The 24,576-nt window shown below is 40.4% G+C and overlaps 2 protein-coding genes across 4 annotated transcripts in view; one reads left to right on the top strand and one right to left on the bottom strand.

Moving 5' to 3' along the window:
• The window catches only part of LOC129777798 (metastasis-associated protein MTA3), a 174,618-nt gene extending 159,086 nt beyond the window's left edge, over window positions 1-15,532 (top strand). For 2 of the 3 annotated variants that reach the window (XM_055784284.1, XM_055784300.1), the window contains 10 exons: window positions 8,926-9,140; window positions 9,260-9,580; window positions 9,641-9,829; window positions 9,927-10,202; window positions 10,262-10,553; window positions 10,617-10,910; window positions 10,981-11,526; window positions 11,584-11,711; window positions 11,776-11,891; window positions 14,204-15,532. In XM_055784284.1, the coding sequence (XP_055640259.1) occupies window positions 8,926-9,140; window positions 9,260-9,580; window positions 9,641-9,829; window positions 9,927-10,202; window positions 10,262-10,553; window positions 10,617-10,910; window positions 10,981-11,526; window positions 11,584-11,711; window positions 11,776-11,891; window positions 14,204-14,651 (2,825 nt within the window). In that variant the 3' untranslated portion in view covers window positions 14,652-15,532. Of the gene's footprint in view, window positions 1-8,925; window positions 9,141-9,259; window positions 9,581-9,640; window positions 9,830-9,926; window positions 10,203-10,261; window positions 10,579-10,616; window positions 10,911-10,980; window positions 11,527-11,583; window positions 11,712-11,775; window positions 11,892-14,203 lie in introns of all 3 variants that reach the window. The other variant, XM_055784292.1, reaches the window with a different exon arrangement.
• A 3,668-nt stretch (window positions 15,533-19,200) lies between these two features.
• LOC129777826 (traB domain-containing protein) lies at window positions 19,201-21,536 on the bottom strand. The gene is made up of 3 exons (XM_055784348.1): window positions 21,336-21,536; window positions 20,494-21,181; window positions 19,201-20,433 (listed from the first exon to the last, which is right to left on the bottom strand). The coding sequence occupies exons 2-3, from the start codon at window positions 21,133-21,135 to the stop codon at window positions 19,501-19,503; spliced, it is 1,575 nt and encodes a 524-aa protein (XP_055640323.1). The 5' UTR covers window positions 21,136-21,181; window positions 21,336-21,536; the 3' UTR covers window positions 19,201-19,500.
• Between the last annotated feature and the right edge of the window lie 3,040 nt (window positions 21,537-24,576).

Below are 24,576 nucleotides of genomic sequence, written 5' to 3'. Positions count from 1 at the left end.
GGGTCTATATGATTATCTTTTCCATTGGCGACACAATTGTATGAGTAGAAGTATTTGAGGATTGCATTTTGGGAATGTTTTATGCATCAAAATGAGAATCTCTAAGTTCATCTGAATTTTGAAATAACTAATGAATTAATGGAAAAATAGCCGTGCCTATCAATTTTCACCTCATAGAATTCAGTTCCAACGATGATTAGACATTTTTTGAAACATGTTACAGAAAAAGTGCTTAAGACAATACCCTCCTTGGTGATTCCATGAGAGTTTAAGAATTGAAGAATTGTTTGATTAAAGGATTGAAGAATTAGAGAATGGAAGAATTGGAGAATGAAAGAATTGAAAAATGGAAAAATTAAAGAACTGAAGGATTGGAGAATCCTTCAGTTCTCATGATTCGAACATTAAGAACACAACAATGGAAGCCTCATATCGACTGTCTTTGCTGGTCAGTCCAACTGAAGAGTCACACAGAAGGAATACTCTTAGAGCCATATTATCGTTACAATAAACATGTGAATGTACATGAATAAATCCGTCCCTGTTCTAATTGAAATGTCAATGACCATAAATAAATAAACAAATGGGATGGAAAAAAAAGAATCGAACTGAAAATTCAAAAATTTAGCTTGAAAAAATTTGCAAATTTTAAAAATTGAATAAGAAAAAATAGGAAAAGACAGATTTTGCAGCAAAGCGAATCTATGCACAAAACGTTCTCTCGAAATTTGCTCTAATGTCCATTAAGAAACGAGGTAGCGAACATACAGTAGTATGTATCAACATGCAACATTGTATCAGCAGGGTGAGTACCAGCCAGCGAACTAAACACCACCAACACAACAACCGGTGCGACGTGCATTTTATCTTGCAAGGCGTGGTGGAATAATTCAGATTCATTTCAATTTAGACAGGGTATCGTTTAAGTTGTTTCTCGTGTTAGTAAACGATTCAATGCAGTTGGCAATTCAGCAAAATGATTCCATGTTTTAAGTAATAGTATAACTAAAATAGTTGAAGTGATATTTTTTTATCCAAACAGTCTTTATCCAAGACTAACTCAATTGTGTGAAATTTTCCAATGGCAGTGAGCTATTAAGGATCCAACGATAAACTGAATTTTAAACTAAAATTTAAAAATATATAATATAAAAGTTCAAATCAAGAAAAAATAAGTTTGCAAATAGGGACTACAGGGAAACTTCGATATAACGTACCCTCGATATAACGTCACTCGATATAACGTACATTTTACCTCGATATAACGTACACATTTCCAAAGTGTAAAGGAAAATTTTTTTCAATATTTTTTTTCTGATAGAACAATGAGTTACCTGTATTGTGATGCTAAAACAAGTTTTGTACTTTCAATAAATCCCGAAATACAGCTGGTTTTGTGATTCCGGATTCTGAATTAATCAAGCTTTAATCAACAGTACGAAGGAAAATATCATGAGAAAGGCTGGCTTCGTCTTCTGATTGAAGTTATTCATTAACTTTACTAAAACAGCAACACAATAATGTATTATAGACTACGTTTGTGAGTACTTTATTATGCTTCGATATAACGTACAATTCGATACAACGTACAATTTTGAAAGTGAAATGTACGTTATATCGAAGATTACCTGTATATATAATTTTTAAAATTTCGAAATAACAAAAATTGAGTGTTTGAAAAATTAAAAGATAATAAAAATCATAAAAATTCAAATGAATTGAAAATTTCAGAAGGATTGTAAAAATAACAACAACAAAAAATCGAAACAAAAAAGATTAACTCTTTCAATATCATTGTTTGAGCCTTGAAAAGAACCGTTTGTTACATTATGTCAAATATAACCGGGAATTTGGGTTTTTACGAATAAAATGTTTTATTTTATCGTTTGAATTCATACTATCGCCTTCAAAATAGGCCCCTTCTGAAGCAATACACTTTTTCCAACAAACAATCCGGCCATCGAAACACTTGTTATAGCTGTATCCAGTAGTTGCCGTCAGTCCAAGCTTCTATGTCTTCAATGTTGTCATAACGGGTCCACGAAGGAAAAAGTCACACCCATGTATCGTCGCCAGTAATTATGCGTTGGATGAACGTGGGATCAGAATTGGATCATTCAATCATATCTCCTGCCAATTGATTGCAATGAAAGTTTTGAAGAGAATTGAGATATTTTGGCACTAGTCGTGCTGTGATCTTTCTCAAAACATCAACCAAAAAATCCTGGATCCTGTAAAACCGTTTTAATTGAAAAAGATCGGCTATGATTTATCTAGAATAAGTTTTTTATCCATTCCATTGCTTGAGAAATAGAATTTTCTTCAAAGCTATGTGTAGTATTTATATGTAGTTCATGAAATTGCGAAATTAACTATTAATTAATCATATCATTCGAGCAGATCAAAATTACGTTTCCCACCACTCGAACATTACTGTGCATCAATATTTGAGGAGCAGTGTTACGGCTCGCATTCGTTGACATTTGAATAGGGAGCAGTAACCAAGATGGTGGAATTGACAGGTGGCTCGTAACTTAAGAAAAGACTATGAGGAATGACAAGACGAAAGGGTTCAGATTTGTTTTTGTTACATAAATTGGTACGGTTACTTTCATAGTAACTGAAACTGAACGCAATGTTTAGGTAACTCGAGCAGAAACAAATAGTTCGATACCTCAAAAAGGAAAGGATTAGCATGCGATACGAGGTAAAATACCAAAGAAAAATACCAAAATCAACTTCCCATAATATCATTTCAATTCTCAAAAAAGCACATACGATGCCAAAACAACATTGCACAAGTGTTACTGTGGTATTGAAATTATAAATTTTTGGTATTGAGAAGCTATTTCTCTCATTTTTTTTTGGTATTATGCATGGCAATTAACTTCTTATATCAGAATTGTCCTAATATATATATTCAGCCATTCCATGCCAAACCGATATAGTGGTTTTTGGGCCAATAAACAAAATGTACATGGTCGGTTTTTGAAATTTGACATGACCATTTTCGCTGCCACCCTAATAGAGCCATTCCATGCCAAACCGATATAGTGGTTCTCAGATTTTCGTCAAAAGTGGTAGTTTTGTTCTTCATCGCAAATTATGAGACCCGTATTTTTTTATTTTTTTTGTTAGGGTGACCATTTCCATTTTAGGGTGGTCAAAAAAACCATTTTTTCGCATTTTTGCCAAAAATGACTTTTTTCAAAAATTCATAACATTGGAACTACTAGACCGATTCAGATGATCGACATATCAAATTAAAGCCAATCACCTTTTTTGAAAAAAATACTATACCTGCAGAAAATTTGAATTCTGCTTTCGTTATTATTGATTGTATTCGTTGTTTATTGTTTTCATAGTCTCGGGACCAAAGGCGCTATAGTTTTTTATATTTTTTCTGGAATGCTGAGGATTTTTCACATAACATATTTCGAAACCAGGGAGGCGTTTCTTCGTTTTTGAGTTATGATTTTTACCCGATGGTCCAAAAAATCATATTCTCCTTTTTTCCCAAAAATTACTTTCTTCAACAATTTATTACTTTTGAAACACTGGACCGATTCAGATGATCGACATATAAAATTAAAGCCTACTAGCTAGCTTTTTTCTGAGAAAAAAAACACATTTGCCAATTAATTGGATTATAATCACATACATCCAGTCTAGTCGCATAGAAATGTTGAACGAAAACTGAAAACATGTTAACTTTGAAAAATCATAACTTAAAAACGAAAAATAACACCTCTGCGGTATTCGGATATATTATGTGAAAAAACCTCAGCTTTCAGGAAAAAATATAAAAAAATATGGCGCCCTTGGTACCGAAACGATGTAAGCTATAAAAAACAAATATAATCAATCATTACGAAAACAAAATCCATTTTTATTCAGAGTTTAATATTTTTTTCAAACAAGACTAGCTCATTGGCTTTAACTTGATGTGTCGATCATCTCAATCAGTCCGGTAGATCAAAAGTTATGATTTTTTGTAGTGGAAAAAATGGTGAAATTTTTTTGGACCATCGGCCAACTCTGAAAAATCATAACTTAAAAACGAAAAAAAACGCTTCCCTGGTTTTTTTTAGATATGTTGTGAAAAACATCCAGAAAAAAATATAAAAAACTATAGCGCCTTTGGTCCCGAGACTGAAAACAATAAAAAACGAATACAATCAATAATAACAGAATTCAAATTTTCTACCGGTATAGTATTTTTTCAAAAAATACCAGGTGATTGGCTTTAATTTGATATGTTTGAATCGGTCTAGTAGTTCAAAAGTTATGAATTTTTGAAAAAAGTCATTTTTGGCAAAAATACGAAAAAAATGTTTTTTTGACCACCCTAAAATGGAAATGGTCACCCTAACAAAAAAATAAAAAATACGGGTCTCATAATTTGCGATAAAGAACAAAACTACCACTTTTGACGAAGATCTGAGAACCACTATATCGGTTTGGCATGGAATGGCTGTATTAGGGTGGCAGCGAAAATGGTCATGTCAAATTTCAAAAACCGACCATGTACATTTTGTTTATTGGCCCCAAAAAAATGACCTGTGCAAAGTTTCAGCTCAATCGGACATGATTCCAAGCGCTCAACGTTTTGATTTTTTTTATTCTCAAAAATCTTCCAACGGAAATTTGGAAAATCGAAAACTTTTTATCGATGCCAAATGTCTTAAAAAGGCGTAAAAGATCTGGTGTTATCTCGAAAAAAAAATTTTGGCCGAAAATTTACTTTTTGAGACAGCCTGAGAGGTCCCACAGTGACGATTTTTGACAAAAAAAATTGTTCGAGATGACACTAGATCTCGACGTTTCATGTAATTTCAAGACATTTGGCATCAAATTTTTATTTCGAATACCCCGATTTCCTTGGATGATTTTCCTTTTTTAAAAAAACTCAAACTTTGACCGCTTTCCACCACTCTCCCTTAAGTCCGATTGGGCTGATGTTTTGCATAGAGTGCTTTCAAGGTTTTAAAAAAATTGATAGCGCCAAATGTCTTAAAATTGCATGACACGTCGAGATTTACAGTTATCTAAAAAACATTCTTTTGGTCAAAAATCGACTTTTCAGATAAAAAACGATCAAGCGCCAAAAAAATTTTTTTTTGCTTTTTTTCGAGTTAACAGTAAATCTCGAGGGGGAATTCAATTATAGGACATTTGGCACCAAAATTTTTTTTTTTGAAAACCCCGATTTTCGGTGATTTTTTGGTTTTTAAAAAAACTTTGACCGCTGTGCGACACCAGTAAATGAAGTCCGATTGACCTGATATTTCACATAGGGCAATTTTTCGTGGGAATGAACATTTTTAATCAAGTTCGCTTTGAAAATTCGAGGGTCACTTTTTTCCCATAAATCCATTGGCATATATATTAATATCAATTAAATTCAATGGATACCATTTACTTTATGACCTTCTGAACTTTAGAATGATTTGGAGGATCTACAATCTCTGATGTTTATATAAACTCAAAACCAGCATAGAAAGAGGGCTCTTTGTGTACCAGTCCAATAGGAATATTCTTACGCCTAAAAAGGCGGCATCTGTATCGAAGAATAGGAATACTGGAATAAACTGGATGAATCCAGTGTAAACTGGAATTCCAATCGACGCTGTTTATTCACGTCTATCAAACTGAGTGGTACCCAACCAGTACAGATTTTACGGTATCCCAATTTTTCAATAATGAAGACAAAACACGTTCCTCGGATATTCCATTTGGTTTGCGATACGCTGTTGAGTGATTCACTGGTCATTTTGAATTAAATCGTCGACGAGTTTGCGGCTATTATCGTCTGAGACAGTTATTGAACGTCCGCTGCGAGTTTTGTCCATAGTTAAGGATAGCCAAAATAAAGACAAAAAAGAGCTGAAAAAATGAAATATATGGTCGCCACACCTTGGAGTTGGATAAATGTTTTTTATTGACCTTGAACTACATTTAACGAACACTATTTTCTATAGCTTAATAATTTCTCCCAATTAATGTAAACAAGGGTTTGTCGACAAATAGTTCAGGTATTATTAAGCATAGAGCTGAACAAAACTATCGTGAAAACATCACACTGATGGGGAATTGTTAGTTAGGTACAAGGATGGAAAACAAGGGAGCATGATGTGATTTACGATTAATCGCAAACTGCACAGATCGTAATCTGTGCAAACTGCGACTAACTATTAATCCTCACCCATCATAACCAAATGATTTTCTCTTGGTAACTCTGAGTTGACCAAAGCATTGCTAGACTGAAACTAGTTCGAATAATTGAGTTACTCTCCTTCCTCGTTTTGCTTTCAACTCCTAACAAGAATTTGCTCCATGGGAATGAGTGTCTCTATGACGTACGATTCTCGCTCTCTCATCCGGGCGTTAAATTTTCCTTTCCGAGCGCGTTTACTTCGATGAAACTGGGTAAAATAAAAAAAATGCGCTACAGCAGATAGGACGACTTTAATGTTTCATGTTTCACGGAGGATTTCTCAGATGGTGTTTAAATTAATCAAGAGACTACAAACAATAATCCCTCTCAAATCACTAATTTTATGAGTTAATGTAAATGCGTTATTGGCCAAGGCTTTTACGACATCGAACACGTGGTCTTGCGAGATATATTTTTCCGCCTGCCCAAATACAGACCACTTTTTTCGGGGCCGAGTAAACTGGTGTCTAGAAAAGACCTTGATTACCTTGAATTAATAAAAAAACATAAATTAGCGCAAATATGTCAACATGTGTTTTTTTTGTTTAAGCACGTAAATATTTGCTCATAATTTTTTTGGATTGTGGCACTCTACATAATTTGTATGCAGATAGACTATCCACAGTTTGTGGGGGAATGGAATACTCATACAACTCAAATGGATAATGATTATCTGCTATCACAAAGCTGAATATTTTTTGACTTTTGTTTTACTATTGATTCATTCAAAAAAAAAGCTTTATTTTTAAATGTTTTCTTATCCTGAGACTGGCTCACCATATTGCACTGCTACTAAAACCGTAGGCTAACTTCAAGGATATTTTTTATTCATTTTCGGCGAATAATCAATAGAGTGCCGTGTTATGAAACATCAGAATAATAGCAAAAACAATATTACGATCATAAGGTGTTGGACAGGTTATTCCAGACGACATTGGAATATATTCCATCTGATCATCTTTAGAAAGGTTAATGACCTTCAAAGGATAAATTTATCTTGGGCACATTGAATTGATGTTCATGACTTCCAGTCGGACGTTTATTCGCTCTGATAATAATTGTGTGGTCCTCACTAAGCATATATTCCAATGCCGTCAGTTCACTGAAATTATTCGCATACCGTTTGATGATAAGGTAAGATGTTGATAATCATTTGCTGCGATACCTATTGTTCCAACAGTATTTATTCGACAATATGAATACTGAATACCTGAAATTAACCAGATTCTACCATGCAAATCTGCGGTCAAAGCAGTATGTACACTTGAGAGATGCAACAAGTTTGAAGGGATATAAAAAAACATTAGTCGTTCGACAAATCTACTGCCACATATGTCGGAAGTCCACGATATATGAATAAAATACGTCCATACTAATTCATTACATTTATTCGCAACGAAGAACGTAACCACACAGAATTGAATTAATCAAATATGTGATCCGTTTTATCTACAAAATAAAAAAGGGTCTGAAATTCAATCGAATTCGAAAGGTGTTTCGTGAAGTCACTAATTGAATTACTGTTGGAAAAATTATTTGGAGAGAAATGTGAATGTTCAGAATTATTGGAATCTAAAAACGATTTTGGGCGGGATGAGATTCGCCCAAATCTGCTGGTAATAAAATTAATCAATTGCATCCATTACCCGTCTGCTGTTTATCGGGCGGGAGACGACAGCAAAATAAAATCGACACGAGACTGAGTCAGCCACTCACTGCGGACAGTGCAATAGAGAATTAAAAATCCCTCGATGAGTGTCGTAAGATTTCAGTTGATCGTCTCTTGTTACACTTTCCGATCAAGAACTCATCATCCGCTCTATGGAATGGGATTAATCGTTTGTGGCTTGCACTCACGATAAAACCTGAGTAGTAGAAGTAATGCTTCGAGAGTGCAAGCAGTTGGGATTCCGCTCTCATATTTCTTTTTTGAGATCTTGGTAGCTCACCGTTCCAAGTATTCTCTCTGTGTACATATGAAGAATAAAAGAGCCTCACGTATTCCTATGTCAAAATTACATGCGGACTGGATTATATACAGTCTACATTTTTTTACTAGATATGATCCAATCATGTAATAGATAAAAAATAAATTTAAAAAAAACCCAAAAAGTTGGAATCGAGAAAAAATAAAAAAAAAAGAAATCAAAGAGATCGAACAAATGAAAATAAATCGTTAAACTTAAAAAAACCAAAGTATAGAAAAATTTAAACTTAAATGAATCGAAATAGAACATTTCAAAAGACGAAAGTAAAAAAACATCTCTCGATACTGAGATAACCAAAAACTCCATCACAATGCCGGAACGTTTTAATTATTAACATATTAATCAGGCTTCTACAGAGCCACAAACACCATCCCTTGTCGTATAGATTCACCTTTGCACCGGGTATAAAATTGTGGGCTTTGGAGTCACCGTATTAGTTTTCACGTTGGTTATGTGCAGAATCGCTCTTTTTTTTTTTGTCGGGGCCAAATTGAAGGAATGGAATTATTATTCGTCTGTCCCCTTCTCCTGTGCACACGTCGTCGTCTACTCAAAAATGCAATTATTTTTTTTCGGAATGAGTGGTAACATTTTCTCCCGTCATCGTCAAAAGTAAAAGTTTCATCTCTCGCGGGTGCTGTGAAATTCTGCCGCGCGAATGTGAATGATTTATTGGTTAATCCAACTCGTTTTAATTTTTTCTCCCTCTCTTCCCTACAGTTGCCCTCGAGGAGGAACGGAACAGTCCGAACAGCAACAGCGGTGGCAGCGACCGGTCCGAGCAGCTAAACCCAAAGCAGCGGCACCAGATGAAGCACCGTGAGTTGTTCCTATCCCGCCAAGTAGAAACCCTGCCGGCCACCCAGATCCGGGCCAAATGCTCGGTGACACTGCTTAACGAGGAGGAATCGCTGTTAAGCTATCTAAACAAAGACGTGAGTAGTTGTAAAGGATCGACTTCCAAGGCAAATCGACGATCTTTTTCGACTGACAAGTTTGTGTAGGGCCCACGGAATGGCACGTGATTCAGGTTGTTGTTGTTTTCGTCTTTCAGGATACCTTCTTCTACTGCCTGGTGTTTGATCCAACGCAGAAGACCTTGCTAGCGGATAAGGGTGAGATCCGCGTCGGGAACCGATATCAGACCGAGCTGCAGTCCCTGCTCAAGGACGGTGAGAAGTACGAGCGCAATCTCGAGGATATGGAAACGCTAGTGTGGACCCCTAACCATGCGCTCAGCGATAAAAAGATCGACCAGTTTCTGGTGGTGTCCCGATCGGTTGGTACCTTCGCCCGAGCGCTCGATTGTACCAGCTCGGTGAAGCAACCGTCCCTGCATATGTCGGCTGCGGCCGCTAGTCGTGATATTACTTTGGTGAGTTGAATTTTTTATTCCATCCAAGTTTACTCTCGAACTAACGAACACGAATTGTAGTTTCATGCGATGGACACCCTCCATAAGCACAATTACTCGATAGAGGACGCAATGTGTTCGTTAGTGCCCTCAAGTGGGCCGGTGCTGTGCCGTGACGAGATGGAGGAGTGGAGTGCTTCCGAAGCGAATCTGTTCGAGGATGCACTGGAAAAGTACGGCAAAGATTTCAACGACATACGGAACGACTTTGTGAGTAGTACATATCAAAGAAGGAATTATGTCCCGTCTTTTTTACTAGTTACAAGTTTGGTGACACCCACTAACTGACTTCTACCCACACCAACAGCTGCCATGGAAGACGCTCAAAAGCATAGTGGAGTACTATTACATGTGGAAAACGACAGATCGATACGTGCAGCAGAAACGAGTAAAAGCCGTCGAGGCAGAATCGAAGCTGAAACAGGTGTACATTCCCAATTACACAAAACCCAGTCCGGCGTTGATCACGAATAACAACAAGAGTATCCTGAACGGCAACTCGAATGGTAGCAGCGGCGTTGAGGTACTAACGATTAGTGGGGGCAAGCCGTGTGAGTCGTGTTCGACGTCAGCGTCACTACAGGTAGGTCACTCATTTTTTGTCCCTGGTACTAGTCCCTGAGAACGATTGACTCTTTCAAGTGGTACTCCTGGGGCCCATCGCATCTGAGTTGTCGTCTCTGTCAGAACTGTTGGAACTATTGGAAGCGTTATGGAGGCCTTAAAGTAGCATCCCGATTAGCGGATAGTGGTGATATTGATACGACGACAGCAGCACTCGGAGGCCCCGGCGGCACTCCCGGAGCTGTGTCACTAAAAAAGCAACGAGTCGGAACTGGGACCGAACCCGGCAGTGCCGGTAGCGATATCGATGATGATCTCACGATTGTAGCTAGCAGTGGCCCAATCGGAAGTTTAGGAGTGACGACGGGAGGTATGAGTAATCATCGACCGCACAGGTAATTTCAATACTCAAAACGCAGCTCTTTTTAACTAGTTCAGTTCGCTAATATTCGATCCAAAAACAGTCCATCCTTCAAATGCTCCATCGTGAATTGTGGCAAAGAGTTCAAACTGAAGGTTCATTTGGCGCGACACTACGCGCAGGCACACGGAATTCAGATCCGATCGGGATCGCCGCGACCGATCATGAAAACGCGGACAGCATTCTATCTGCATACCACGCTGACCACGCGGGTTTCCAGGCGATTGTGTAGACACATCATACGTTCGAAAAAAGCCGCACGACAGCCATCGTACGCGGTCAATGTCGCAGTAGTAAAACAGGAATGTAATTATCCGAATATTCGCAAATTCAATCAATCTGCTGCATTAACACTGTATCTTCATTTTTTTTGTAGTCGCCACCGCTGAAGCGGGCAAAAGCATAGCGGATATCCGACGGTTGCTAACATACAAGAAGCGCGATCGGGGTAGCGTGACACATATCGCAAACCGTCTCGGCAATCCAGGACCGACCGTTGGCGATTGGCTCATACTGACCCCGAAGGATAAAATGCCAAAGCCTGAGGTGGTAGCATTCCCCAAGCCACCGAAAGCGCCCGATGGCAGTCTACTGTATGAACGGATACCAAATAAACCCGAGGCTGAGAAAATCCCGTTGAATCCTCCTCCGGCCGTCGTGATGACGACTAGCAGCGGTGGCACCGGTACGACAACGGTTGGCGTTCCAATTGTTAGTATGAACGCGATCGGAGGACCTGCTGCGCTATCAGTGACACCGGCGGTCACGGTTGCCCCCGCAGGTATACCAACGCTCGGAAGTACGGCTGGGGTGACAACCGGTCGAAACACTCCGAACGCGGCTACCACTATTATAGTGGGTAGCACCAACACTCCGACGTCACTCAAACGCAGACACTACGAGGATGCCAATGGAATCGATGGTTGGTATCGTATCCCTGTGGCCAAGAATGTCTTTTTAAAGTAATATTTTTTTTCAGGTCCAATTGTAATCCCGGCAAAGCGACCGAACAAGGATCCCATGCCGTCTCATCGTCCCACACCAGAACAGTATGCGGCCATGATGGCCGCAGCACAAGCATCCGGTCAACCTCTCCCGCGGCATCATGTGAGTGTTGTGCGTATAGCGAAGGTGCGACTGTAATCGATAACGTGTGATGTTTGTTTTGCAGATGAATGGTAAACCAAAAATTGCACAACTAGCACGGACCGGTTCCGGGCGAAAGCAGGTCATCAGCTGGATGGATGCACCCGACGATGTTTACTATCGATCAACCAAAGCGAGCAGGTTTGTTCGGATTTCGCTTTAATAGTGATTAGTTGTTTAATTTCGTGTCATGTAACCTGGCCGTACAGCTCGTGAGCCCGAATACTGATCACTGTTTGTTGTTTGACGCTTCAGTTGGGTTGTCTTCCTGTAGACGAGTTTGTTGCGCATGACGTTCAAAACAAGCATTAAATTTTTTCGCCAAATCATAATCCGAGAAGTTGGGAGATCGTGGTTGACTTTCCGAATCAGGCTCATCTACAGTACAAGCATTTTCCTTTTCTCCTCTTGCTAGTTAGTTTTGGTTTAGCCGTTAATTTTCAACTACCCATGAAACTGTGTGATATTTGTTACTTATTGACTCAATTTTTTTTTTATTGACTCAATTTTTTTTGACTCAATGGGGAGTGCGGTATATTTTTCATACCTAGATGTGTCTTGGAAGGGTGATTGTTCAATAGACAAAGCGATGGCCGTGTTTGGTGGAACGCAAGGAAAGGAACAACGTCTCGTCAGCCTGCGTCAGCCTGCGTGGTGGAACACCCACACACGGTTGGTGGAGATGAAGTTCGATACCGATATTGGTTGGATTTTTTTCAATAACATCTATAGTCGCACTCAATAATACAGTATTATGTGCTGCGTACCTTAAGGAGCAGAATTAACCATTTCGCTACGAGTTTCGTCTATAGACGACATCAGGGTGATACTGCACATCGATCACACCAGCGCGATATGCATACTTTTCGTCGCAGTGGTCCGTTCAGCGGTAGCACTCCGGCGAAGTACACTTCCGTAGAGAAAGGGTTAAGCATTCAAATAAGAGAAGCAACCTAGTCAAGACGCTTATTTATTGACTAAGGAGCAGGGCCCGAAATCTTCGAAGATAAAAAATGAAAATCGACTCTCCTCCCAGTAGCTTCGCTTCGCCGTCAACATATTTGAATTGTCTAGAAAATGAATTGACAAGCATATTCTAATTCACGTGACTAATGAATACAAATCTACCTCTTCATTCAACTGACTTCAATCCACACTTCTACTCCCCCTGACATGAATCTTGTTACCAAGTATGGAATCATTTCTCCACACCTAATTATAAATCACTTCTGTATCTGCTTGGAATAATGGCGAAATGAATGCAGCAAGCAATTGTGAGATTGTACGATGAATCATTTTTCATTCTCCGACCATCTTCATTCGGGGCTGAGAGTGAACAAAACCAAGAGTGGAAAACAACATTCAATGAATGAATACTCCTTTGGAAGGATCGCACGAAACAAAATAACGAGTGAGTCAAAATAGACTGAATCTGCGTGTATGTATGATTTTATTTTCCCTTGTACTCTTTTTATTGTCAGCACTCAAGTGTACATGAATCTACCTTCCCGCTCACCAATAAGGCGTCGTGTACAAATTACGTAACGCTAAAAATCCGATTTTTGGACCCCCGCAATTTCCTATCTCTAATACACCGAAAGTAACGCAATCTCTCACCATCTAACGTCATTCCGAGAGGCAAATGAGGGAATGCAAAATTCTCTGAGAATAGATGAGTGGAATCGAGACTGTATTTTTCCGTTCAAATCAAGAATGAACTTTGCGAAGATGATAGGTGTATATTTTCTGTCTCAAATAATCTGGCTCATAGATCGAAATTTTCGATTTATTACCACCAGAATGGAAAGAAAGTTATCACGCACGCTCTTCTCCAGCAGAACTCGAGACAACTCAACCCGTCTCTCTCATATCCTTGCGTCTGCCTTGAATAGGTGATAGCCCATCCAGCGAGATGCGTAACCAAGAGAATGAAGTCTGGCTCCCCACAAGTTTCGTTAGCTACAGAGTATCTTTCAATTCCCTCCGTCATTAATCCCTCAGCACGAATTCCTTGGAATTGGTGTTACCCACTCGATTTTTCATTCGGAACTTGCTGCGAAATTTTAATTTGCACGATAATATACCCAGATTCCAAAATCAGTCATTAATTCATAAACTATGTTATTAAGGTATACGAATGTTCATTAGTCATATCATATCAGAAGATGGAACAGCTGCAAACGATCACTGACGTGAGGCCCTATCAGGAAAAGCTACTTCCACTTATTTATTGGTATACAGTATGATTTACATGATTGCTATAAGAGTTGTTTGAAAGCGGAAGTTTACGCGATATCCTTGTAATAGACTTTACTGGCACACAGCAGCGTGTATCCCGCGATGCCTGGGAAGCGCGTGATTTTACGGATTGGACCACCATTTAATGGTGCTACAAATTTGGAAAGATAAACGTACCCCATCTAACAACTTTTCCCCGTTATTTTCTTCCTCAGGAAAACGCGCCGTAAAATCCCGATCACCGAACTGCGGCGGTCGGCGCGGAAGCCCTGGCGTAATCTGCACCCGAAGTATGCGGCGATCATCGCTACCCTGCTGCCACCAGTCCCGCCCGTTTCGGCCGCTACCGCCGCCGCTGTAGCCGCTGCAGCAGCCGCGGCAGCAGCTGGTATACCCTCCCAGCCACCTACGACGCTTCCACCTCAGCTGACGGCCCAGCTGAACGCCACCGGCCAGCTTCCTCATTCTGCCGTTGCCGCTAACCTTAATCTCAATCTCAATACTAGCATTGCCGCGACCGCTGCCCTGGCCGGTGTTCACCCGCTGGCTGCCCAACTGGCGACCAGCAACAGCAAAAACATTAGCAGTAGCACAAGCATCAATATTAGCAGTAGTAGCAATAATAAAGCCAACAGTGATCTACAGGTTGTAATTCTAGACTGACCCGAACCTTCGAAACAACTGCAACAACAGCATCAAGCGCACCCGACGCCGTCGTCTCAACACCACCATCAACAGCAACAGTCGTCGGCGCCGCCGCCGCCGCCACATCCATACACGATGGAAGCACTGCTCAATTAACGATTAGTTTACTAAGAACGGTTGAGAACAAGTTCTAATGATTAAGAAAAAAAAGAAATCGTTTTCGTTTTTTCTTTCCGATTTTATCTTAATTTTAGGACTCGCGTATGATGTTGAAAAAGCACATCAAAAAACTATTTAAATATTTCAAGTGTAAACTATTAATTCTCTGTGAGACAAGAAAAAACCTAGTAGCGAAACGAGAAAAATAAGAAAAAACAATGAGAGTTTAGTAATAATAATAATTGCGTCACGCGGAGAATTCGAGAGAATTTCGCGTTACGAATCTAAAAATAGAGTGGGATAGACACAGAATAAATTAAGGTAGTTTCCGTACGCTTGTGAATGGAAGAACGAAAGTGAGAAAAAGAGAGAAAGAGAGAGAAAAAGAAATTCCGAGGTCCGCAAAAAAAGTCGTGCTGGAGAAATGCGAGTTTCAATATATTTTTTGTAAAAAGTAAAACACATCGCTCCCTTCCTCTTTATTAAGAGTAACACTTCTTGAAATGATGAAAAAGGCAAAGAAAACAAAAAATTAACAAGCAGAACAAAAAGTGAAAAATTCGTGAAGGAAGAAATGATAATAAACTAAACTCAATTTACTACAAAAACTAGATGAATACAAAAGAAAAAGCGAAGAAAAAAAAGATAACACTGTCGAGCAGAAGGAATATCATTAACTTTTTTCCACCTTTGATGAAAAACCTCTCTCAAAATATACAAGCAACTATTGAAAATCACAAGCGGAGTCACGGGTGCCGATCACGCAGTGGAATATCACACCTCCCTACCCAACGCACATTGATGGCTGCTACAGGTATGTTATTACGATCTCTTACACAAAATTACTCGCACAGATAAAAATGCTTTGCAGAATTATGAAATTTTGTGCTCAATTTGATCAAATTGTTGATCTTCATCCGTTCTCTGGTCTGTCGAGAAAAAACTCAGTCATACTAAAGAAACGCGAGTTAACACCGATGAACTTAATTGTCGGCTTGGAAAATGAACCCAAAGGTAAGTGGATTCAGGTTATCTTTTGTTTCACATTTCCAGATATTCTTATCAGATTATCAGCTGGTGGTGGCCAGGTGTTTCATATTTGTCGATATAGTAAACATTTCGAAGCCGGATTTCTCATCAATGTGGGCGACTGCTACCAGTGTTCTTCCAGGTCACAGACAGCGAATCGTGCAGGGGATACCCGAAGTGAAATCGTTTTCAGCTCTAACCTGAGTAGTTCTAGCCAGACGGTGGTGTAGCATGTGTTGGTAACATCGATAACAACAGCATATTTCTATTATTCCGTAGATCGAACGTGTTTTGAAAACAATCATCTTGCAAAAGCGTGAAAGGAGAAAAAATGTGCAGCTTGAAAACCCCTCTGTGGTGCGCATGTAAGCATTTAAAATTAGGATCTAACATTTTCGTAAACAAAACATAAAAGTAGTTACAGGATTAATGGATGACTCCATTGTTCACCTACCGTTAACTCATCTTCAATTTGTAAATGAGATAGGGAGAAATGAATTCAGTCTGAGAGGAGGGGGGTCATTTCAATATGCCGTAGAGTTGATTTTACGGTGAAAAATGAAATGAACATGGACGAAGTAGATGCAAATAGCAACGGAAGCACCCGGATGATTTTTGATTTATGTTGACATTGTTGGAAGAAGCAAAAAAACATTTTCAATTGAATGCGAAGATTAATGGTTCCATAGTCCCTTGGCGATTTCCAGTTAAATATAACTTTGCCGAGCCCTTTGCCGAGTGACGACGATTTGGATGCCTCAAACCAAACGTCGGAATGGATGTGCCGACCAGTAACAGCGTAGGACACTCGGCGGGTTTTAAAAATTTCTTCTTCTTCTTCTTCAATGGCACTAACGTTCCTAGAGGAACTTCGCCGTCTCAACCCGAAAGAACCCGAAAACCCGGCATGTTAGTTATGACGCTAACCACTCGGCCACGGGAGCACAAAATTTCACTCCTCAATAATTAATCAATGTTATTAATTCTTTGTTTTCGTTTTCGAATGCAAAATCAAATTTATCGAAACATTGTTTCATGTTCATTTACGTATTTACCAAATTTGAAGAACAAGAAATCTTTTCTGTCATCTTGTTTTGAAATAAATATCTTTGGTTGTTGAGACCGACACTTGAGATATTACACTTGATATTGTGGTGCTTCCCGTTAACCCTTTCAATACGGCAGTGTGCTTCGCCGGAGTGCAACCGCTGTACGGAGCACTGTGCCGAAAAGTATGCACATCGCGCTGGTGTAATCGATGTGCAGTAACACCCTGATATTGTATATAGACGACACTCGTAGTGAAAGGATTAATTGTACTTTCGCTCTCTTATTGACGTTTCAATGGAATGCGCAACAATAACGGCACGCAACGGTGACATCTCGCATTGTGATGGCGAAGAATCGATTCTCCAGCTTCAGTAAATATTCCACCAGTTCTTGTTCCTGAGTAGTGGTAAAACTGGATCAAAGGATTCGAGCTCCATCGTCGGTGATTTATTTCCTTTGGTTTGTTGGTGGTTCTAGGAATTCCAAAACTGACTGAAGCTGTCCTGATGGACATTTTTTTTATTTATTTATTTACATTTATTTGCCAACAGGCTCGGGGCCCCAATGGTAGACTTAATATCTAGATTTTCCCTAAATATTCGAACATAATAAATTTTGCCTAAGTGTGTTGTCTAGAACTTAAAAAACATTAAAAATTTACACTTAATACATTCACGTGGCAAATTAAAATCGAACATAGAAGCTACACGGTTGAATATTCGTTGCAGTCCAGTAATAGCGCCATAAGCACCGTAGTTCATTCGTCGGATGGGAAGCCAGAGAAAAGCAGAATTCCGAAGCTGTCTTGGGTGGGCCAGAATACTCGTCCTTTGGAGAAATGCAGGGCAGTCGGTTCTTGATTTTAATGCATCTGCAATCACCATGGCTCGGGCAGTGTTCCTGCGCGTTTCCAGAGTATCTATGTTAATGAGCTGGCAGCGGCTTTCATAGCTTGGTAGACGATGCGGATTTCGCCACGGCAGTAGTCGTTGCACGCTTTCAATACGATGCGCACTGTTCTGGTAATGCGGGTTCCAGACAGCGGAGCAGTACTCTAGTACTGAGCGAACAAGGCGAGCGAGAGCTTTCAGATAGTAAATGTCGGTGAAGGATTTCGTCGTACGAAAGATAAGGCCTAGTTGTCTCGATGCCTTGTTAACAATGTACGCAATATGGTTTTTGTACGTGAGCTTACAGTCCAGAAGGACATCAAGTTCATTAACGCACTCCGCGCGAGGTAGAACGGCGTTTGAGAGTCTGTAATCGAAGGCTATAGGATTCCGTTTCCTTGTGAATGACACGACAGAGCATTTACTGGGATTTAACACCATTCTATTGGCCTCACACCAAGCTGCGAAGGAATCTAGTTGTCTTTGCAAAAACATGACATCATCAATAGTCCTTATGTAGCAGAATATTTTCATATCATCCGCGTATATTAATCGGTGACCCTCTAATAAATGGTTGCAGTCGTTGAGATGGCATAAAAAAGTGGACCGAGGTGGCTACCCTGTGGTATTCCTGAACGCGATGCGAAATATGAGGACAAAAGCTCTCCGATCTTCACGTAGTTTGTTCTGCCACTAGGATAAGAATGGAACCATTGCAGAAGGTTACCGCAGATTCCCATGCGTTTCAACTTGGCCACTGTGATTGCGTGGTTCAATTTGTCGAAGGCAGCTGACAAGTTGGTATAGATGGCGTCTGTCTGGCAACCCTCCGAGAAGCCGTCGGTGCTGTACGATGTGAAGGCGAGCAGGTTCGTAGTTATGGAGCGATCGGGCATGAATCTGTGCTGATCGTTGCTTATTTGTAGCTTGCAATGAAATAACATATGCGGCAGAACAACGAGTTCCAAAAGGTTTGCAATGGCGCATAGGGTAGAAATGCCCCTGTAATTATCAATGTTTGATTTGTCCCCTTTCTTATGTACCGGGAACATATACGCCGGACAGGAAATTTACAAAGGACAAAGGACAGGAAATTTACCGCTAGACAGTGATAGTCCAAACAAATGACGGAGTGGAGCGAGTAGCGATTGAGTACACTTTTTTAGAACGAATGAAGGTATCCCATTGGGGACGGCTGACAGTGATGATTTCAATTGGGCCATAGCCTTGAGGATGCAGTCATCGTTGACAAGAATTCGGTTCAGCGAAACCTTATGAACCGGAACATTCTTGGCGGCTGCCGATACTTGTTCGGGTGATTGCGTGGCATTATCAAGCACGCCCGAGAATTTGAGCACAGAAAGTCGACGTATATCTTCGGCATCTCTGGAATGGAATTGATTTAGGCCGTTCGCTTTTTAGAATAACTACTGGAAAGCTTCAAATAATTTGGGGAATAATTGTCAACTCTACTAGTATATTTTCTTTGTCAACCGTAATAAGATAATAATAATTACACAACATTTTGATTTGAATCATACCCTATCTGCGGCCGACTCGAGCGCAATCTGGTTTCTGAATACACATGCTCTGTCTATGATAATTTACGGTGAATTTTGGAAGATACATACGCGTAGTGTCTTTGAAATCAATAAAAAATATAATATGCTTCAATATCGTGCGTGCCTTGTATTTTTTTTTTCTCAGTAGTCTTCGAGCATCAGGAAATAAATGGCCGATCATAACCACTTGTGGAACCGTGGTCGCAGGAATCGGAAAGCACCGTACGCGCAGAGTCCAAGAGTGCCGTATTTCAGCACAAATTTGGCCGCTTTATGACCGAAGCTAGCCGGAGGAATGGTTAGGATGGAGGCTATTGCATCGAGTTCGACTTTGCCCCAGTGCTTAACGATGCCCGCGGCGTGACCAATTCCCACCACTCCGACCACCTTCACCGGCTGGAGGCTTCCGTCGGGAAGCTGTTGAGGAAGGGCTGCCACCTGCAGCGAGTGGCAAAGATAGAGATCCCGTTCCTGGACGAAAACCTTACCGAATGCGGGAAATTCACCCGCCATCTCCAGCATTATTTCTTCGAGTAGATCCTTCTGTTTGCACTGTTCCACCTCTTCGACGCTGATGTTATCGTCCATGATCAGTAACTTGGGTATAAGTTTGATTGTCTGCCAGAGGGAGAGACCCCGGAGAGCACGTTGGAGAGTTATATTTATCTGTCGATCGCCCAGTTGGACCAAACAGTTTGGAATGCGTGTAGCTTCATCCACAGCCCTTCGGAACTCGCCTCCCGGAGCCATTCCCAGTTTTTTTGTAATCTTTGCGCTCATGTTCAGCAGTAGAATGTAAAACAGTCCATTTATGGCGCCGTTCGTTTTGACAATGGTTTGAATTTTGGCAAGATTGATATCCTTAGCTTCCTCCATGAGAGTCTTTTCGTCGTACTTCAGTATGTGAACCCGGGAAGGACACAACTCAAGCATAACCAAGTTCGGCTGAACATTTCGCATCACCAGAGAAACGTCGTTCTGTGAGTTCTCACTGAAGTGAGCCGTTCCTACGAGATATACTTTGCTCCCCTCTGGAGTGGTCAACAGGGTAACCGTATCCGGAAGATTCTGGTCGAATTCCTCCAGAGAGTTGTATATTTTTATAGTGTCCTGCAAAATATGGAAATATCGATCATATTCCCAATGCCAGGAAAAAAATACCTTGCTCACCTTCTGACTTTGACTGTGCCCCGGTTCGGTCGGTTGATCATCGTCAACCGGCAGCAGTGACACATTGTGCGTTGTGTCTCTCGAATCCTTAGTGGTGGGGCTGTCGTCGTCGTTTAGCTTATCCTTCGCTGAACCAGTCACCAGCGACACATTCAGCTGCGATGGTCTCGGAGTTGTTACACTAGAGGACGAAACCGCTGCTGCTGCACCACTGATCTCTTCGTCGCTTATCAACACCGACACCTCATCCGAGCTGGACATAACCGACAGAGTGGTACTGCCATCGGATCCACTCATATCTATGCTAACGGAGCCCAGCGTACTGTCGATTGTTGTATCGTTATTCAGTGATTTAGAAGGGCTCTTTTCCTCAACCAACGGATCTCCCTCCTGCAGAAGGGTACTGTTAGCAATGTTGTTATTTTTCAGACTGTCCAGCAGCAGTTTGGTCGATTCGACAGGGTTTTGGGGTTTCTTGCGCCCCGCCGGAGGGAGCAGCTTATTCCACTCCTGCGAGAGATTTATGTTCTCGATATCTGAATCTACGAGAGAAGCAGTCAATGTTTCCGAACCGGCAGTGGAATTTAAGGTGTCATCTAGTGCGCTGTTGTATTCGGATGCGGAACTTACTGGGGAGGACATTTTATGCGCAATTTGCTTTTAGATTAGCAATGTCTGTTCGCGGCTCCTAGGGCAGAACGAAAAAATGCATCCGTTAGCGAAACAATAACAAAAATATGCATTCGTTTCAATTGCAATTAGAAATTTATCCACGTAATCGGTTTCGATTGTGAATTCAGGAATTCGAAAACAAACCATACGCTGTGGGATACCATCCTTACCTACTATTCTGCAGGAACGGGTGAAAATTGCTTTTCTCTTTTGCTCAATCGAGTAATTGTTATCATGCAAACTCAGCTTTGTGGAGATTTGATTTAAAAAAGGATTTATTTCGCGACACGAGCCTTTCTCTTCCACTGGAAAACACTGTTTTTTTCTTTTCTGAAACGGAGTAAATGACAGCCAACAGAAGAGTGGCCAGCTGAAGAGGAACAATTTTAGTTTTTGTAGTTGACAACAAGAGGCGCTGGAGGTGGTTTATTGGCGATGACAGTGGAATTGACGAATTTACGTTAGAATTGCAACCAGATGACGCAGCGAGTAAAATGATGATGTTTTGATTTTTGACGTAGGACTACGTCTTTCATTTCTATACCGGGGTGTAAAACCAATGTTTCGAGAACGAAAGCGTTACGCTGGAGACCGAGATTTTGAGCGTTAATAGCTCCTAAACAACTGAACGAAATTGTATGATAAACACTTCATTTGAAAGATAAAATGTCTACGCGTCATATACTTGTTACTTTTTGATCCAAAAACTTGTTTCAATAGTCTTAAAATTGCTTTCAAAACAGGCTATTGAAATCACCAATCGGTATATAAGCGAGCGCCGCTCGTAAACCCACTCAGTTATGATTGAACAGCGATTGGAGCATGATGTCGCTGTTGTTGTGAAGCTAATTTCGTTTATCATGAAAACGCTGATGAACAGTGTCACCAAGAGCCTGTTTGTGCACCTAAGGCCAAAAGGGAATCCATCAGGAGGAGAGTGATGCCACGGTTCCGCTTGAAACATCGGAGCAGCCGCCACACACACACACATACACACATACACGCGCGGAATTCTCGTTGCTATCATCGTTGCTGAAAAGTAATCTGCCAGTTCCCCTGGGAATTGAAAAATACATTCATGCGAAAGAGTTTATTTTAATGTTTTCTATCCATATAACACTGCAACCAAATACATTTGGTTTTGTTATTTTTCAATCAATCGCAATTAACAGGAAAGCTTTTGAATATTTTTCTCCCCATCATGAAAAACGGAAAATGTTTCACATCGCGAAAATCAAGTCATTTTCGAGCGATTATTTGCTTTCTACTCATATAATGCTGCGACCAAATACATTTCGTTTTGGATTTTTCAATCAAGTGCGATCAACGTAAGACCACGTCTTTCGGCAATTTATTAGAGGTGCAATTGATCTTAAGGAACTCCCGCTCTACGCGCACTGGCAAACAATGTTTAATCAACAATTTCTCAAACGAGAAATGGGTGTTGTGAGAAAGGATTAGCGAACGCGAAAACGACAAACGGGAGAAAGATACGTTTGGAGGTTGAAGGAAATTGGCAGAAAACTTCTTCATTCTATCATTCAAATAATGTGATTCATACCACATCGTTTTGCCAGAAAGAGATTATTAATGTTCAAAGGAGGAATCGAGTCCTCCGAGGAAATTACCCAGCGCAATTTAGAGTCGACTATCGATTGCGGCATTCGTACACAAATAATTTTATAATGCAGTTTCACCAAAGTGATTTCTTCGGATATATTCACTACATCATGTCATGTATTTCATATTCTTCATTAAGAAATCCATATCCATGGCACCTATCGGTAACGAATTATTATCGAAACCACGATTTTCGCTAAATGCTCCTTTCAGTTCGGCCTGTAAAAAACTTTTCTGAACTCTAATCCATCAAATTTGGAGCCCTGAAAAGGGCTGTTGATTATATGCTAAGCTAATATAGCACGCTCTCCTCGGATACGATGGGCCAGCTGGATGTCCTTGGGCATGATGTGACGCGTTTTGCATGGATAGCACACAAATTGGTATCTTCGAATAAGCCTCGGTCGGTTTTGAAGTCCTGAGCAATTCCACGATCCAAATGCTGCAAAGGTAGCTGCGGATCAGCAATTCGGTCGACTTCTGATAGCGATGAATTTCACGCAAAGTTCCCGGTCGATAGCGATGTGGCTTCTCCACCTATCCTGCTACTGGTGCGCTTATTCGAGCTGACTTCGTGTGCCTTACCACCGAATGACTAACGAGCTGTCTGCGAAAGACTAACGAGCTCGAGTCCTCACGGTGCGAGAGTAAAGTAAGAAATGAACGAAAGCAAAGGAAGCGTCATTTTATAAACCATAAAAGTATAGAATCTAAATCCCACCCTTATTATATTCGTGAGTATACAGTAAGCTTATACAATAAAGTGGGTGGGGTTTACATTCGATTCTTTTATGTTTTATAAAATGACACTTCCCTTGCTTTCGTTCATTTCTTACTCTACTCTCGCACCGTGAGGACTCGTTTCATCGGGACTAAGCAGACAGCTCGTTAGTCTTTCGGTGGTAAGGCACCACGAAAGCAGCTCGGATAAACGAATCAGCCGCAGGAAGCATGAAGAAGCCACATCGCTATCGACCGGGAACTTCGCATGAAATTCGTCGCTATCAGAAGTCGACCGAATTGCTGATCCGCAAGCTACCTTTGCAGCATTTGGTTCGTGGAATTGCTCAGGACTTCAAAACCGACTTGCGCTTTGAAAGTTCCGCGGTTATGACGCTGCAGGAGGCTTATTCGAAGATACAAATTTGTGTGCTATCCAAGTAAAACGCGTCACATCATGCCCAAGGACATTCAGCTGGCCCGTCGAACCCAAGGAGAGGGTGCTATATTAGCTTAGCATATAATCAACGGCCCTTTTCAGGGCTCCGAATTTGATGGATTAGAGTTCAGAAAAGTTTTTTGCAGGCCAAACTGAAATGAGAATTTACGTTTGGATGCCATACAGCATCGAGAAAATTCCGGAAAGATCTAATCGTTGCTGAAAAATAATCTGCCAGTTCCCTGGGAATTGAAGAATACATCCATGCGAAAGAGTTTATTTTAATGTTTTCTAATTATATGGCGAACACAGCGACCAAATACATTTGATTTCGTAATTTTTCAATCAAGTGTAATTAGCTGGAAAGCTTCTGAAGATTATTCTTTCCCATCAGTAGGATATTTTCGAATCCAATAATGGATGCATAACATGAAAAACGGAAAATGTTTCGTATCGCCAAAATTATATAATTTCCAATCGATTATTGCTCAGTCGCCGAAATTTTCATACTCAGTGAGTTCATTCTCCTCTAGTTTGCCTTCCAAATTGCCATCGTAAACCACACCTTCTCTCGATTCAATCACGCACGAAAAGCATACTGAAATGATATTCTGGTGGTGAAACCCATTCAT

The sequence above is a fragment of the Toxorhynchites rutilus genome, chromosome 1 (genome assembly GCF_029784135.1).
Source record: "Toxorhynchites rutilus septentrionalis strain SRP chromosome 1, ASM2978413v1, whole genome shotgun sequence".
NCBI classification, from domain to species: domain Eukaryota; kingdom Metazoa; phylum Arthropoda; class Insecta; order Diptera; family Culicidae; genus Toxorhynchites; species Toxorhynchites rutilus.
The sequence above is the reverse complement of the archived record's forward strand: the minus strand, read 5'-3'. Positions and strand labels throughout refer to the sequence as shown.